Source organism: Macaca mulatta, chromosome 2, assembly GCF_049350105.2.
Source record: "Macaca mulatta isolate MMU2019108-1 chromosome 2, T2T-MMU8v2.0, whole genome shotgun sequence".
NCBI classification, from domain to species: domain Eukaryota; kingdom Metazoa; phylum Chordata; class Mammalia; order Primates; family Cercopithecidae; genus Macaca; species Macaca mulatta.
In genome coordinates, this window is record NC_133407.1 from 116,492,459 (window position 1) to 116,510,211 (window position 17,753).

General features: G+C 40.3%; 1 protein-coding gene across 15 annotated transcripts in view; it reads right to left on the reverse strand.

Annotated features, from left to right (window-relative positions):
• SFMBT1 (Scm like with four mbt domains 1) overlaps positions 1–17,753 on the reverse strand; it is a 150,833-nt gene that overhangs the window by 13,841 nt on the left and 119,239 nt on the right. For all 15 annotated transcript variants that reach the window (XM_015130702.3, XM_077993138.1, XM_077993131.1 and 12 more), the window contains 8 exons: positions 15,733–15,979; positions 14,605–14,699; positions 14,006–14,107; positions 11,995–12,145; positions 9,548–9,630; positions 4,562–4,688; positions 3,393–3,506; positions 1,312–1,354 (listed from right to left, as the gene is read on the reverse strand). In XM_015130702.3, coding sequence (XP_014986188.2) covers positions 1,312–1,354; positions 3,393–3,506; positions 4,562–4,688; positions 9,548–9,630; positions 11,995–12,145; positions 14,006–14,107; positions 14,605–14,699; positions 15,733–15,979 — 962 coding nt within the window. The remainder of the gene's footprint in view (positions 1–1,311; positions 1,355–3,392; positions 3,507–4,561; positions 4,689–9,547; positions 9,631–11,994; positions 12,146–14,005; positions 14,108–14,604; positions 14,700–15,732; positions 15,980–17,753) is intronic.

Here is a 17,753-nt window from a genome sequence, read left to right on the forward strand (position 1 = left end):
TTCTGTTGTTAGTTTTATTACCCACAAAGTTACAAAGGTTTAGGTAGTTATAGAATTTGCTATATACAGAATTGTTTCCCCCTACTCAAATTCATATGTTGAAGCCCTAGTGCTCAGTGTAACTGTATTTGAAGATAGGGCCTTGGGGAGGTAATTAAGATTAAATGAGGTCATAGGGTAGGCCGTAATCCAATAGCACTGATAGCCTTATAAGAAGAGAGGGGTCCGGGGGTGCCGGGGAGAGAAAGATTTTTCCACCATGCAAGAACACAGCCAGAAGACAGCCATCTGTTAGCCAGGGAGAGTGCCCTCACCAGGAACCAAATCCACCAGCACTTTGATCTTGGATTTCTCAACCTTCAGAATGTAAGAAAATAAGTTTCTGTGGTTTAAAGCAGGGGTCCCCAACCCCAGGGTCACAGACCAGTACCCATCCATGGCCTGTCAGGAATGGGGCCGCACAGCAGGCAAGGGAGCATTACAGCCTGAGCTCAGCTTCCTGCCACGTCGGCAGCAGCATTAGATTCTCACAGGAGTGGGAACCCCATTGTGAACTGTGCGTGTGAGGGATCTAGGCTGCACGCTCCTTAGGAGAATCTAATGCCTGATGATCTGAGGTGGAAAAGTTTCATCCAGAAACCATTCCCCACCTCAGTCTGTGGAAAAACTGTCTTTCACAAAACCGGTCCCAAAAACGTCGGGGACCGCTGGCTTAAAGCCGCCCAGCCTGTGGTATTTTGTATGGCAGCCCCAGAAGATTAATAGAGAATTCAACACCCAATGTTTTAAAACACACATATACACACAGAAACCTTTGTACTTTTAAGGTTTGAAGGCATTACTAATTAACTGTTTCTCAAAAGCTATGTGTGCAGGTATGTTACAAATGAAGAATTTCTTGATGGGCACAAAGTCACTCCTTTGAATGTGTCTTTTCTTTTAGAGTTGTCTTCTACCCCAAGCTTTATTTTTGTCCACTGTGACAAATCATATCCTAATTTACAATTTTTGCTCTTCCTTAATGAATACCAGCATGGGGACTCTTATTTTCTTTCTTTTATTCAATTACCTTAAGGTTCTAAAAGCCAAAGAAAACTCAATTTAGACACCACCTTGGGAATGCATTGTACCCTTTTGTATATAATGCCATTTTAGAAAATACATATACTCCCAAAGTATACAAATGATCAAATGTTGAATTAAAAAATTATGCTTCCATCTGAGAAAATGAGGAAATATACCCTCTGAAATAGTTATTTTTCTAGATATTCTAACTTGTGAACTGTTCAGACACATTATTACATTACTTACTGTTTTTCTGGCTGAACCACTGCAATTTTCCTCTGTTTATGTACTGTAGGAAGAAAAAAAATATATAAATGCCAAGAAAAATAAAAAGACAAAGGAAAATTTATATGTGTATTAAGGTTACATTAGCATATTTAAAACTTGGTTCTGTGTGAGAGTGTGTGTGTGTATATATACACACATACAGTACTATAAATTAATGCTTATGTCTGAATATCTAGACTGAGACACATTTTCTTGGTAGCGGTCTTTACACAAAGAGCAAAAATAATATTTTCAAGGCTCCCTGGGTCAGTAAGTGTTGGGAAAGCTGAATATCCACATGAATGAAGTTGGACCCTTACCTTAGATCAGTGGTCCCCAACCTTTTTGGCACCAGGGACTGGCTTCATGGAAGACAATTTTTCCATGGACCAGGGGATGGGGGGTCGTTTCAGGATGAAACTGTTCTACCTCAGATTATCAGGCATTAGATTCTCACAAGGAGCATGCAACCTAGATCCCTCATGAGACAGTTCACAGTAAGATTCACGCTCCTATGAGAATCTAATGCCGCCCCTGATCTGACAGGAGGTGGAGCTCAGGCACTAATGCACACTCGCCTACCACTCACCTCCTGCCATGTGGTCCGGTTCCTAACAGGCCATGGACCACTACTGGTCCATGGCCCAGGGATTGGGGACCCCTGCCTCATATCATATATAAAACTTAACCCAAAGGGGATCAAAGATCTAAACATAAATATAAGGGTTAAAACTATAAAACTCTTAGAGAAGAGCACGGAAGAAAACTATAAAACTTATTCTTAATAGTCAAAAAATGGAAACAATTCAAATGTCCATCAACTGTTAAATAAACAAAATGTGTTATATTTATAGCATGGAATATTATTCAGCTATATAAAGGAATAAAGAACAGATACACACTACAACATGAATGAACTCTGAGAGCAGTACGCTAAGTGAAAGAAGCCAGTCACACAAGACCATGATCCCATTTATGTGAAATGTCTAGAATAGGCAAACCTATGGAGACAGAAAGTAGATTCGTGGATGCTAGGGGTGGGGATTGATTGCTAATGAGTACAGGGCTTCTTTCTGAAATGATGAAAATGTTCTCAATCTGACTATGGTGATAGTTGGTATGTCAATTATAACACCATAAAGCTGTTTAAAAAGGGGGAAAGTGGGTTGCCACTTTTGAGGTTAGGTTGCAGAAAGACTCTGGCTTCCATCTTCCTCAACCTCTGTTGCTCTCTCGCTTCCTCACTCTGATAGAAGCCAGTTGTCACGCTGTGAGCTGCCTTACGGAGAGGCCCACATGGCAACGAACTAAAGGAAGGCTCCAGCCAACACCCAGCAAGGAGCTCAGGCCCTCAGTCCAACAGCCCACAAGAAGACGCATTCTTCTTGTGGTCTGAGTGTTTGTACTCTCCAAAATTCACACTGAAACTTATCCACCAATGTCCTGGTATGAAAAGATAGGGCCTTTGGAAGGTGATTAGGTCACAAGGGCAGAGCCCTCATGATGCAGAATAGTGCTCTTACAAAAGAGACCCACAGAGCTAGTAGTCCTTCCACCATGTGAGGACATGAGAAGGTGCCAACTATGTACCAGGAAATGCGCCCTCACCAGACACTGAATCTGCCAATGCCTGGATCTTGGGCTTCCCAGTCTCCAGAACTGTGAGAAATAAATTTCTGTCATTTATAAACTTCCCAGTGTGTGGTATTTTGTTACAGCAGCTAGAATGCACTAAGACACTTGCCAATAATCATCTGCATAAAGCTGGGAGCAGATCCTCCCCACGGTGAGCCTTGAGATGACTGGAGCCCTGGCTGATAATTGAGCACAGCCTGTGAGAGACTCAGATCCAGAGGACCCACCTAAGTTGCACCCAAATTCCTGACCCACAGAAACTGTAAGGTATTAAATATTTGTTACAATAAATAACTTCCTGTGCAGGAACAGATAACCAGAATGTCATTTTTTTTCTCTGAAATGTCCAGATTAGTTTTAACTGGCAGCAGCCACACAGAAGATTATTTAACAATCAATCCTCTAACCCAGAAATAGACAGATACCTCGTGCTCGGCGAGGAGTGCTGAGGGGGTGGCCGTTGGTTTCACACCAGCCCAAAGGAAATATATCCATGGATTCCACACTCACAATATATTCAGGTATAGGCTTCTTAGAACCTGTTTAGATTTAAAACAAAAACAAACAAAAAAAAACACAAAACTTTTTTTAGACCATTAAATAACCTTCTTCATAAACTATTTTCTAGATAATGTTCTACTCTTGTAATAATGCAGACACAAGTCTCTTGACACAGAAATCATACATTTTCATGTATGATAAACATTATGAAAAAAAAGTAAACTGTCCCCCATGTAAAACTGTATCAGGACCAAAATGGGTAGAGAATATACAAGGTGACACTTAAGCTAGGGAATAGCAAATAAGAAACTGGAACTACCACTGGTATCATTCAGACGGTTAGTATCACAGTCATTTCAGACAAATAGAAACCAAATGGCAAAGGTGACAATTCTACTCAATGAGAACATCAGTTCTGGTACTTCGGGAGTAAGCCAGAAAAGAACAGTGAATTCAAATCAGGAAGTGATTTGGCAAGTTGCTGAACAAGGATTGCATAAAAGTCTACATTCAATATTACCCTTGATATCTGCATTAAATGCCAATTCTACAAATCAGAAATAGTAGGTACCGTCTCAAAGTCTGACTATTTGGTAGCAGGCTAAAAAAGCAGCTCAGGACATATACAGTAACCATAGCACTGAGTACTCATGCAGTGCCTTGCATTCATAAACCTGTCCAATTATTGAGTATTACTTTTAGTACAGTTTATCATTTGTACTCTATATACTTTTTAGTTCCACTGGGCTACAGCAACCAAAATATTATCTCTTCAATAAGCTAGGTGTTAATGTTCATGCTCATATAACTTGGTCACATCAAAATACATGCTATTTGACTTATGTTTTCCCCTTCCAGAAAATAGGGGACTCTATAGTAAAGAATTTTTATTTGTATTCATTTCCTAAAATTTGAAATTTGAAAGCCAAGGACAGAAAAATAAATGTTTCGCTTAGAGTCTTGCATTACAGAAGTCTCTGAACAAGATCCCCATTTAACTAATCCATTAAGTTTAACAGACCACATTACAGGATTAAACAGGAAGCTCAAAGGAGAGTGGTCACAGGAAGGCTTCTGGAGTGCTGGCACTCACCCTCCAGCTGGAGCCACAGGTAGGAGCCTCTCACTGCAGTGATGGTAGCAACACACACTTCCTCAGGGAGAAGGGGGTTCACCGCCTCAAGCTTCATGTTCTCTTTAAATTCATGTTCAGAAATTAACTAGAAAATGAATGAATCAAATCCATTTACTGGATTAACATAGTATCAACTCATGTGCTCAGCTAGAAAACCTTTTTCAAGTAGTATTTAATCCCTAGGTTTAAATATAACATTTATTTTGCATTGTTTTGCTTTTTAATGAAGCAAAAGGAAAACGTCTGCCTTTCTTGGTGTTATAGAAGTATTCAGGAAGTACACTCTTTGATGTCAGATATTCCTGCATTATTGACCTTGCTCAAGCTGTATAGCCTCTTTTTGCCTCAGTTTCTTCACCTGTCAGATGAGGTTGAGAACTCCTATCTGGCTGTGCTATTACAAGGTATCAATGAAATAAAGTCTCTAAGGTTCTGTATCCTGAATCAAGTGGCTATCAACACTGTTGACTCACTTCCCCTCACATAAAGCACCCCATCATACCACAAACTGCCTGGTTCATACTTGTATGTGTATCATAAAAGGCAGTCAGGATAAAGAATGTTTATCGGCCGGGCGCGGTGGCTCAAGCCTGTAATCCCAGCACTTTGGGAGGCCGAGACGGGCGGATCACGAGGTCAGGAGATCGAGACCATCCTGGCTAATACGGTGAAACCCCGTCTCTACTAAAAATACAAAAAACTAGCCGGGCGAGGTGGTGGGCGCCTGTGGTCCCAGCTACTCGGGAGGCTGAGGCAGGAGAATGGCGGGAACCCGGGAGGCGGAGCTTGCAGTGAGCTGAGGTCCAGCCACTGCACTCCAGCCCGGCGACAGAGCAAGACTCCGTCTCAAAAAAAAAAAAAAAAAAGAATGTTTATCAACAGTGAGAAAGGGTCATTTAAAACAGAAAAATATCCAGCACCTGAGTCAAAATGGACAATTGAACATCTGCATTTGAGTGTTCTCTCTTCTGACACCTAACTTAAAAAATTAAAGTTGTTTTTGGTTTGCTTCTGTTTTGAAGACAAAAACTTAACATCTGTATTAAGATGGATGTAACAGGAGAGGAAACAACATTTTATAAGCTAAAATTTAGAACAGGATCTAGAAACTAAGTTAAAGAAAGGCGAATCTACGCTGGCAGTAAAGAAAGTGAAGAACCAGGTACTAGGCAACTGGAGGTAGAGGAGACATAGTCAAAACAAGGAGGATTTGTTGAAAACATTTAAGAAACATTTAGGTTATGCCATTGGCTCCTCGACTCCATGCATTAGGGAAACCATTCCTTCCTCTCCCCTACAGAAGGTGAGACTTATCCTCTGGATAGGGTAAAAGAGAAGATGCCTAGGTAAGAGGACACAAGGAACTGCTGAGGGCATGCATGCTGTGACAAAAATAGTGGTTAGCCTATGGACTGCTGAGAGGTTCTGCCTATGACCCACCAGGCAGAGGACTAGAAGACACTTCTTATGGTGATATGATAAGCCCAAGAAGAAACACATATGATATGGATTCAGGTTTCCCCAACAAATGGTCAATCAGATAGGAAAGTTCAAGGTTGACAAGCTCCATCTACTTGCTCAGAGCTTCCAATTTTAGTCACCCATTCTTAAATATAGCAACAACCAAGAATTACTAGACACCTAAGAAGATGAAAGTTGAGAGTAAGAGAGTAAGAGAGACCAAAACAGACAAGCAACTTGGAAAAAGCAGTGATTATGCAAGAAGAAAACTTCCCAAAAGGTGTGTGTGTGGGGGGTGGATTAGGGGTGTTAATTAACATCCTCTGAGAGATAAGAAAAACTATTGCATCCTTAGAGCAAGAATAGTACGATATTAAAAATAAAGAAGTGCTGAGCACGGTGGCTCACGCCTGTAATCCCAGCACTTTGGGAGGCTGAAGCGAGTGGATCACCTGAGGTTGGGAGTTCAAGACCAGGCTGACCAACACAGAGAAACCCCGTCTCTACTAAAAATACAAACAAATTAGCCGGGCATGGTGGCGCATGCCTGTAATCTCAGCTGCTTGGGAGGCTGAGGCAGGAGAATCGCTTGAACCCGGGAGGCGGAGGTTGTGGTGAGCCAAGATCGCGCCACTGCACTCCAGCCTGGGCAACAAGAGCAAAACTCGATCTCAAAAAAAAAAATAAAAATAAAAATAAAAATAAAATAAAATAATGTGTCATCCCAGCACTTTGGGAGGCAGAGGTGGGTGGATCGCCTGAGGTCAGGAATTTGACACAAGCCTGGCCAACATAGTGAAACCCCATCCTTACTAAAAATACAAAAATTAGCTGGGTGTGGTGGTGGGCACCTATAATCCCAGCTACTAGGGAGGCCGAGGCAGAAGAATCTCTTGAACCTGAGAGGCAGAGGTTGCAGTGAGCCGGGATCATGCCATTGCACTCCAGCCTGGACAAGAGCAAAGCTCCATCTCAAGACAGACAGACAGACAGACAGAGAGAAAGAGAGAGAGAGAGAAAGAACTATTCAGAGTTCCAGAAAATAAAAAACATGATGCCAAAAATTAAAAACTCAAAAGGAAGGTCAAAAGACAAAGTTTAGGAAATCTTCCAGAAAACAAAGCAAAAAGACTAAGAAACATAAAACAAAGGATAAAAAGATTAAAAAAGCAGAGGTTTGATCCAGAGGGCCACAACCAAATAAAAGAACTTCCAGAAAGAGAAAAGAGATAAAACGGAAGGAAGGAAATCAAAGAAGTGATTCAAAAAAATTTCCCAACACAGAAAGGCATGAAGATCCAGAGACAAAGTGCCCACTGAGAACCCAGCACAGTGGATGAAAAGAGGCTCGCATCAAGATTCATCACTGTGAAAAGTGGTTCTATAACCTTCCAGAGAGGGGGAAAAAAGCCTGTCATCTACAAAAGAACAAAAATAAGAATAGCTTTGTAACTTTTAACTTCTTGACAGTAACATTGGAAGTTAGAAAGCAAGTGAACAATGTTTTCAGAATTCTGAAGTAAATTAACTTCCACATTGAGCCAAACTATGAATCAAGTTAGTAGAGTGAAGACATTTTCAAATATACAGTGCCGACAAAACTTTACTTTCCTTGCACCCTGTTACGGGAAGCTACTGAGAGATGGGAATCCGTCAAAACAAGGAAACAAACCAAGGAAGAGGAGGCCATGAGATCTCTACAAAACAAGGGACCCCAAATCATACAAAAAAGGAATGGGCAATTCCCTGGGTGACAAGGGTATTTCCACGATTAAAACTACACAGCAAGGCCAGCACAAGGGCTCACACTTGTAATCCCAGCACTATGGGAGGCCGAGGTGGGCGGATCACCTGAGGCCAGGAGTTCGAGACCAGTCTGGCCAACATGGTGAAACCCAGTCTTTACTAAAAATATAAAAATTAGCCAGGCATGGTGGCGGGCACCTATACTCCCAGCTACTCAAGAGGGTGAGGCAGGAAAATTGATTGAACCCGGTAGGCAGAAGTTGCAGTGAGCTGAGATTACACCACTACACTCCAGCCTGGGTGACAAGAACAAGATTCTGTCTAAAAAACAAAAACAAAAACAAAAAACAAAACAAAAAAAACAAACAACAACAATAAAACCCACAAAAACTACACGGCAAGTCTAAAGAGCAACCCATCCAGAGAGACAGAGAGTGGAGGTTGCTAAGAGGGATGTCTCTTTAACGAAAGTGTTAGGAATCACAAATTTCCTGATGTGACTGCTTTTGCTAATGAGAGACTACTGGGAGGTGTGGAAAGCAGCAGCAATAGATAAAAGAAAATTAAGTAAATTAAAAACAAGGAAATTAATACTGAGGATAAAAATTTTTTAAAAGAAACAATCATAATATACTGCAGTGCCAGGTGCAGTGGCTCATACCTGTAATCCCAACACTTTGGGGGGCTGAGGTGGGCAAATCACTTGAGGTCAGGAGTTCGAGACCAGCCTGGCCAACATGGTGAAACCTCATCTCTACTATAAAAATGAAAATTAGGTGGGTGTGCTGGTGGGCGCCTGTAATCCCAGCTACTTGGGAGGCTGAGACAGGAGCATCTCTTGAACCCGGGAGGCAGAAGCTGCAGTGAGCCGAGATCATGCCACTGCACTCCAGCCTGGGTGACAGAGCAAGACTCTGTCTCAAAACAAAACAAAACAAAATTGTAGTGCTCAGCTGTGAGTAATATTTGAATGCATATCATAATGTAAAAAACTCATTTTGTATTTAACCAAAAATTGTAATATAACTCTAAAGGAAGAAGAACAGGGTAAGACAGAGAGGAAAGGAAACAAAAAATAACTAAATGCTAATTTATCATAATATAGAACCAACAGACTCAGCACCATAAGACAGGGTGAAGTTAATTTGTTTTAATAAAGTCAAAGTTTTAAAATTAGAACCAAGTGACATGTCTAAAATAAATGACTCAAAAGATAGAAGCTTTCCATTTTGAAAATGAAGAAATACAACTACTAGAATTACAGTGAGAAGAACAGGAAGTAGTTACTTCTCGGAAGGGAGACTGTGAAAAGGGGTAGGGCGGGGACTGCTATTTTACCTTCTAAGCCTTTTATTGCTACATGGCTTTTTAAACCACATGCATGTATTATTTGGATAGAAGAATTTAAATAAGCTTAACAATTTTTCTCCACTTAATATTTCAACAGTTTTTCCTATTATTGAATCATGAAAAATAATCATAAAATTTCAAATTCACATGATTTCAGCTAAGAAAAAATAAAACCAATAAACTTATAAAACTAACTTAATTAGCAAACTAACTGATTCACTTCTGCAGTAAATGTATTTTCCTTTAGACCATGTGATTACAATCACCACTGTGCTCATCTGGATTAAGTGAGATGATTATCTTCAGAGTAATAACCACGGAAAGCAAGGGAAACGCAGCAGTCCCCGCAGCCCTGCATAGTAGCCATGAGGTCGTGGGGGTCCTCACCGGAGGGAAGCACCTCTGGGGAGCAGCTTCAGCACCACACTGTTTGAGGTAGTCAGCCCAGTCAAAGTCCTGGCTTGGGTAGCCTAGGTGGGGACAAATGAACAATGATTCACACTGCCACACTGCACATGCTTGCCTGGCTTCACCACTCACCAAGGGTCCACTCACAACTTCCAGTGCTGCTAGTCTGACAACTTTGATCATTTTAGAGGGGCAAAAAGCATTCTATAAATCTAGAGCACTGTTAATTTTATAAAACAGAGCAACTCTGGTCAAACTGTAATAAGACAATGAGACTCTTTGGATAAATTTTTAAACTTTCAAATTTCAAACTAGGCATTTATTTTGAGCACTATTTTATATGATTAGTTGCGATTTGCCAAAAGAATTTAAGATAGTTATGACTGGATTTGATTGGTATATATAAATCCACTCTTATTGTCAATTCTAAAGGGCTCAGGCTCTTAAGGAAAAGAGACAGCAAATAGTACTAGTTAATCTGCAAAGACGAAGACTTTTTTTCTTCGTTAAAGCTATTTCCTGAAATGTGTCTGAGATATCACTGATACAAATGCTCTTGTCATTTTCAGATTCATATATTACAGAATATCAATGCTTTTATAATCTAAATCATGTGTTTATTTTAGAAAAAACAAGCTTAGCGCCCCCACTTAAGTCTACTAAGGTTCTTGACGGAAGCATCTCCAAGCTGGTGCTGACTCAGAACCATCTGCATGCAAAGAGCTGAGCAAGGCCCAACTGCCTACTGTGTCTGCGTTGCTCTCAGCCTCCCGAGAGCTTAATGTCTCACAGGCAAAACACAGGCTACTCAAGTCTATGCCCTCTGACAGCCCAACAGTCCCTGCCTACCTGAGACTGGCACTATGTTCTCCCTTTGCCCCCACCTCAATTCCTGACAGTACATTTTCTGCCATTTTCAGTTATCTACTACCTTCCCTCTATTTACAAAGACACAGTTGATTTGTCTATAACAACACTGAAAGCTTCAGTGTTTTTAACAATTGTTTCTTCCTTTTCATATAGAAGTGGCAAGAAGAGTAAAGAACTTGGGATATCCAGAGCGTACCTGCAAAGCAAGAACTTCCTTCTGTGGCTATTCCACACCATACCCTCCAACCAGGCATTCTTCTGCTGTGTTCACTAATGGAGGAGAATCTAGGAAGTTCTGTTGATATTTCCGCCTATTTGCCCCTTGAAGGGGCTGGGTTGTACTCATTGAGCTTGTCACTCTTCCTAGGAATAAGCTCAATGCCTGGCTTACAGCAAACATTACTTAAAGGTTTGTTGGATGAATAAAAGCTAATGAAAGACAAAAGGTTCTGAGTGTATGACCCTTGTTAACACGAAAGAATACTTCCAGCCCAGTGTTCCAGCAGTCACCATTTAGAAAGTGATGCTATGCTTTACTGAAAACCTACTAATAACATATACATAGACTGCCAATCAAATAATCTGATTTGCTAATATTAAAAAATCAGATAAACATCTGAAATGTTCTAGATTCTCTAAGTTTAAAAATATTAAAAATTTCAGTCAAGCTCAACTAAAACCATTAATTAAGCGCCTTGATTAAAGGATCAAAGACTATATTTTGCAAAGTTGCAAATATCAGGAAAACGAGCTTTTATTTTCCTACCTACTGCCTGAGTCCTACTCTTCACCATAAACCTCTCTCTAGAAAGTTCCCTCCATGATAAGACTCAGACACCTAAAGATAATCAGTAATCTACCTTCTAACTCTGGCTCTATGGCCTCTTCTCACAAGCCAGCCCCCAATGCTCACTGTGCATCCAAGCCCACCCCTCTGCCACCCCTAACAGACATAAATGGAACTAAGGAGCCAGCATAGAACCCAGGTTGGAACCTGGCTTTCTAGGGGGTTATGAGGGCACAGATAACAAAGTCAGAGGATAGAACACACTCTCCTTTTTTTTTGAGATGGAGTCTCGCTGTCGCCCAGGCTGGAGTGCAGTGGCGCAATCTCGGCTCACTGCAAGCTCCGCCTCCGGGTTCACGCCATTCTCCTGCCTCAGCCTCCCGAGTAGCTGGGACTACAGGCGCCCGCCACCACGCCCGGCTAATTTTTTTGTATTTTTTAGTAGAAACGGGGTTTCACCGTGTTAGCCAGGATGGTCTCGATCTCCTGACCTCGTGATCCGCCCACCTCGGCCTCCCATAGTGCTGGGATTACAGGCATGAGCCACTGTGCCTGGTCCACACACTCTCTTTAACAGTTTTTTAGCTCAATTTATGACTTTGAAATATGTAAATATATGGAATCTAGACCTTTCCTTACACTTTTCTCAGACCCCAAAAACGTTAGGAACAGGCTAGGGCATGAGAAGAGGGACAAAAGATTTAAGCAATGCCATCTTATCTCAAGGAGAAGCTCTCACGTAACAACTCAGAAGAGAGCAAATGTGCACCTGGAGGGGGGCTGATGTGTAGGCCATTCTTCAGACTCCACTGCACAGGGAAGATGCCAGGACTGTCGGCGTGGCACACAAAGGATCGCCGCACGTGGTTTTCAGGTCTCAAGTCATCCATTTCCACCAGAAAGTACTTCTCATCAAAAACCTATACATGCAATTAATAGGTGAAATAGACAAATGCATGTGCTTTTTTCTTGGCACAGCCAAACATATTACAAAAGTTCATAATCATGTGGGTATTAATACTAAACATTAAATGTTAGCTCTGTGTTATATAATGCATATAATTACTGTTTTAATTAAATGCTTTTCATGTATCAATTCAGTTTCAATCTTCTTAATCGAAAGAGGTAAGTACCATTTTTTAAATATATATATAAAAAATACATATATACTTTTTGGAGACAGGGTTTTGCTCTGTTACCCAGGCTGGAGTGCAGTGGCATGAACGTGGCTCACTGAAGCACTGCAGTCTTGACTTCCTGGGCTCAGTTGATCCTTCCACTTCAGTCCCTTGAGTACCTGGGACAACAGGCATGCACCATCACGCCCAGCTAATTTTTTAATTTTTGTGGTCTTGCTATATTGCCCAGGCTTGTCTCAAACTCCTGGGCTCAAGTGATCCTCCTGACTCAGCCTCGCAAAGTGCTGGGATTACAGGCTTGAGCACCACACCTGGCCCAAGTACCACTATCAACTCCATTTTGCAGATAAGGAGAACGAGTTCAAACACAGGTTAAATAACTTGCCCTAGGTTACAAAATGAGGAAGAAGCAAAATCTGGATCCAAACTCATGTAGTTGGGCTCTGAACAAAATTTAGTCTAAACTTAGTGAGAAGCTTAGTTTAAGCTTATGCTACTGTATATTCGTTTTTCAAATTCTAGCCCAGTTTCAAATGCCAACGAACGAACTTTATTTATTTACTTATTTAGAGACGGAGTTTTGCTCTTATTGCCCAGGCTGGAGTGCAATGGCACAACCTTGGCTCACCACAACCTCCGCCTCCTGGGTTCAAGCGATTCTCCCACCTCAGCCTCCTGAGTAGCTGGGATTGCAGGCATGCGCCACCACGTCCAGCTAATTTTGTATTTTTAGTAGAGACGGGGTTTCTCCATGTTGGTCAGGCTGGTCTCCAACTCCCGACCTCAGGTGATCTACCTGCCCCGGTGTCCCAAAGTACTGGGATGACAGGCGTGAGCCACTGAGCCCAGCCAAAGAGACAACTTTATGAACCTCCTCTGGCTTCCCACTAGCCCTCCCTTCAGACTCTAGATAGGGCCTTCTGGCCCCACTTTCAGGCTCAGAATCCCTCCTTGCTTTGAGAACAATCTTCTTCCAAGACAGGGAAAACTTAAATCTCAATAGATCAGACAATTTAGCACCCAAGCAACTATTCCTCTAGTCACATTCAACTTTGGCTTCTATTTTCAGTAAATGTGCTTCTGCTCTAGTTGGAAACTGAAATTCTCTGGCCAATGCCTCAGTTGTAGTGACTGAGCAGGGCCTTGATAACCTTATTTCTTACTTTTGTCAGTATTCCAAAGGATTAAATCTGAATCTGGAATACATAGCTGGAGCCAGGCCACTGCTACAACTTTTAACACTAATTGCCTAATCCCCAACTCATCTCCTCATTCCAAAGAGCTCTGCATCTAGTTAGACGTTGATGAGACTGCCTGCCTCCAACTTTACAGATACCCTGCCTTCTAAAGGAGTTAAATCTCCTTTACTTATATACAGCTAGGCCTGCCACAAAGAATGCGTCCCCTACTAGTCTAGTGCCCAGGCCCAAGACTGCTTTGGCTAGGGTTACCAAGCTCTGAAGAAGGAACGGGCCACAGCAAACTGGACAAATACAAAACGTGCACAGAAGTAATTCTAACTGCACGGCTTAGAAGGAAAAATAGGTTGGATCAATAGAGCTTAAAGATCAAAACACTACCAATTTCCTAAACCAGTCACCTTGACAGAGATTCTTACCAAGAGAGTTATCCCCATTTTACCTTAACAACTGTAGCCGGAGAGATCCCAAAAGGAGACCAGGGGTCTACAGCTTCCAATTTCATGTTTACAGAGAATGTATGAATGCCAATAACTTGTTTGTCCTGAAATGCAGACACCAAAAGGGGATGAAAACATAGTATCTGAATCAATTTTACACTTACATGTAGCTGAATCCTACTGTGATCAACAGAAATATCCAGCTCTGGTAAACCCTATAGTTTTCTTCTTTTTTTTAAATGTGCAAAACTAGCCAATATAATTTTCTTCTCTGGAAAAAACTATTCAGGAAAAAACAAAAACACAGAAAGTGCTTCTACTCTCTACATTCAAAGACAAGGAATATCTGGAGGAAAAAACAAATTTATTTTATAAGTTAGGCATATATAGTTAAGGGTAGAAAAGATTCAAACTACTTCAGGAGAACTTGGGGAGAAAATCTAGACAACTGTTAGAAGAAAACAAGGATGATCACCAGTCCAGCGCTAACACACCCTCCATTCTTACCGACTGCAGGGGCTACTTTACACTTTCACCCCTGGCATTGCTTTACTCTACTGTAAGTGGAGCAATACCGATCTATCAAATGTTTTGTTTTTACCTTAAATAAGTAAGATGGTAATGGCTCTTCCTCTTCCTCTTTCACTTTGGCCAAAATCTCTTGCCACTCAGCTTCATTTTTTAGATGTCTGATGGCTTTAATAAAACATGACAACATGCTTTAGATGATGAGAAACTTATACTTTTTACCTGTCCCGAAAGCATTCACATAAAAAAAGTCACTTTCCACTGGAACTAGAAAAGGGTTCAAGCCCACTTATATCCCTCTACACTTAAAGAACTTGCACCTTAACTTCAGCACTTCGCTCCACGAAGAGCTTGGACAGCTTGGCTTTATGAAAATACCTACAGTAAGATCATAAGGATTGCTGTAATCCATAAAATTGTAATATAACATCCAAATTGGGGCACATAATAATAAATGCAAATTGATTTAAACAGTAACTCCAGAAATACCAATATTATTGGTATTTCTTTTAATTAACAATTTGCTGTGACCCAATTTTCTATATACCTAGCTAAATGCTCCCTAGATAATTTTTTCTTTATTTTATCTAGGTCAAGGGTCAGTATGGGTTGGCACAGAAGTCTATGAGGTATATCAATAAGTGTGGTAAATTATAAAAATAATAAAAAGAAAAGAAAAATGGGCACTTAGCCAGGTACGGTGTCTCATGCCTGTAATCCCAGCACTATGGGAGGCTAAGGTGGGCGGATCACTTGAGGTCAAGAGTTCGAAACCAGACTGGCCAACATGGTGAAACCCCGTCTCTACTAAAAATACGAAAATCAGCCAGGTATGGTGGTGTGTGTCTGTAATCCTAGCTACTGGGGAGGCTGAGGCACAAGAACTGCCTGAACCCGGGAGGTGGAGGTTGCATGACACTGCACTCCAGGCTGGGTAACAGAGCAAGACTCTTGTCTCAAAACAAAGAACAAACAAACAAACAAACAAACAAAAAAAACAAAAACAAAAGCAGAACAACAAGAACAAAAAAGAAAAATAGGTACTTAGTTTAACAACTCCACATAAACTGTTTTGTAATAGCTCTTTGTTAATGATAATTAACAAAGGTTTTCATTACAGAATGTATTTTTTTTAGCCTCAGAGATATTAATAACATAGCATGTTAATGCCACAGAAGAAAAATGCTCTATTACTCTTCACCTGAAGGAGGCTGAAGCTCATATCCCTGTTGAGCAGCCCAACCAACGTGATGAAGAAATGGATCCAAGTAATACAACCAATGTTCGTAATTGTCAGAACTTTCAAGTCCTTCATAACGTAGCTTCAGCCTTCCCCCAATGTTTTCTACTACAGTAACAATCCAAGTGCTTAAAGAGTCCTGGAAAGCTTGACATTCTAGCCTGGATCCTGGAGCAATGAGATCTAAAGGATTCCTCCCATTACGGAGCTGTAGGATTAAAAAGTGAAACAATCCAGTAAGAGAAATTAACATAATATTTTTGAAAAACCACCTTCTAAATGATCTCAGACCAGCCTTCATATTTTTTACCCATTCAAAAGCCACTGACACTAAATTGTCTATCATCATACAAACCTCTTACAGTGTTATTTCTAGGTGATATGAAAATGTTTATCTTAAAGAAAATCTATCTATAATGCAGTAAAATTGCTCTAACATATCTCTCTCTCTAGGATTATGTTATGTAGTTTTATTTAGTAAGAATTTTTAAAATATAATAATTCCTCATCTATTATAAAACAAATATGGGCCAGGCATGGTAGCTCACACCTGTAATCCCAGCACTTTGGGAGGCTGAGGTGGACAGAACGTTTGAGGTCAGGAGTTCAAGACCAGCCTGGTCAACATGGTGAAACTCTGTCTCTACTAAAAACACAAAAATTAGCCGGGCGTGGTGGTGGGCACCTGCAGTCCCAGCTACTTGGGAGGCTGAAGCAGGAGAGTCACTTGAACCCAGGAGGCGGAGGTTATGGTGAGCCAAGATCATGCCACTGCACTCTAGCCTAGGCAACAGAGCAAGACTCTGTCTTAAAAAAAAAAAAAGCAAATATCAAAATACCATCATCATCATTAAAGAAAAAAATCAAACATGACAAAAGTCAAAGTCACCTATAATCCCACCTCAAAGAAAGAACCACAAGAAACACTTTGGCATACACTGTTTTTCTCCATACAAGTCAATATTCACCTCTGCCAGTCAGTCTGTTTCTATTTTTTGAAAAATGGAAACACTACATACTGTTTCTTAATTTGTTCTTCACTTAGTACATCATAGGTATCTTTCTATAATAGCATATATAACTCTTCCTCGTGTTTTATAGTATTTTATGATATTTTACATTGTAAATGGGCAATAATTTATCCAGTTACCTGCAGATAGTATTTCAGTTGTTTCTGATTTTTTATTGATGTCATAACAATGTTCAAATGAACAGAGTAAAAGCTTTTGATTACAGCGATGGAAAGGAAAAGTTTAACTCTCACTATCTAAAAGTATATTAAAAACTACAATAAAGAAAAGAAATTCATTATCAAGTTATCATTTAACCATTTCTAATACACAACCTTACATTTTTTTCCCAGTAAAAATTGCTCTGTGACACTTACATATCCAGATATGCAAAAGGACATATGAACAAATGAAGAAAAAGATTCAGAGCTAAAAGTCAGCATGGCAGAGTCATGGTCAATGAAGAGTAGAATAGTTTATCAATTCATCCATTCATTAAAATGTTACTGAGTGTTTAGTACGTGTCAGGCCCTGGCTAAGCATAAATAAACGAGTCAGAGTACAAAAAATAAAAACCAGTTTGAAATAGAGTATTCACCAATCAAAATTTAAAAGGGAATGTGAACGGATCATAGAAGTAAATGTAAGGCCTAAAACCATAAACCTCTTAGAAAATACAGGAGTAAATCTTCTTGACCTTGGGTTAAGCAAAGCCTTCTTAGATATGATACCAAAAGCACAAGCAACAAAAGAAAAAAAGATAATTTGGATTACATCAAAATAAAAAATGTTTATGTTGTAAACAATAAAAAGCCACAGAATGGGTAAAATATTTTCAATATTTTGAAATGCATGTATATTTTGAATGCATAATAATACATTCAACTTAATAATAAAAAGACAACCCACTTTAAAAATGGGCAAAGAAATGTCTCCAAAAAGGATACAGAAATGGCCCATAAGCACAAAAAA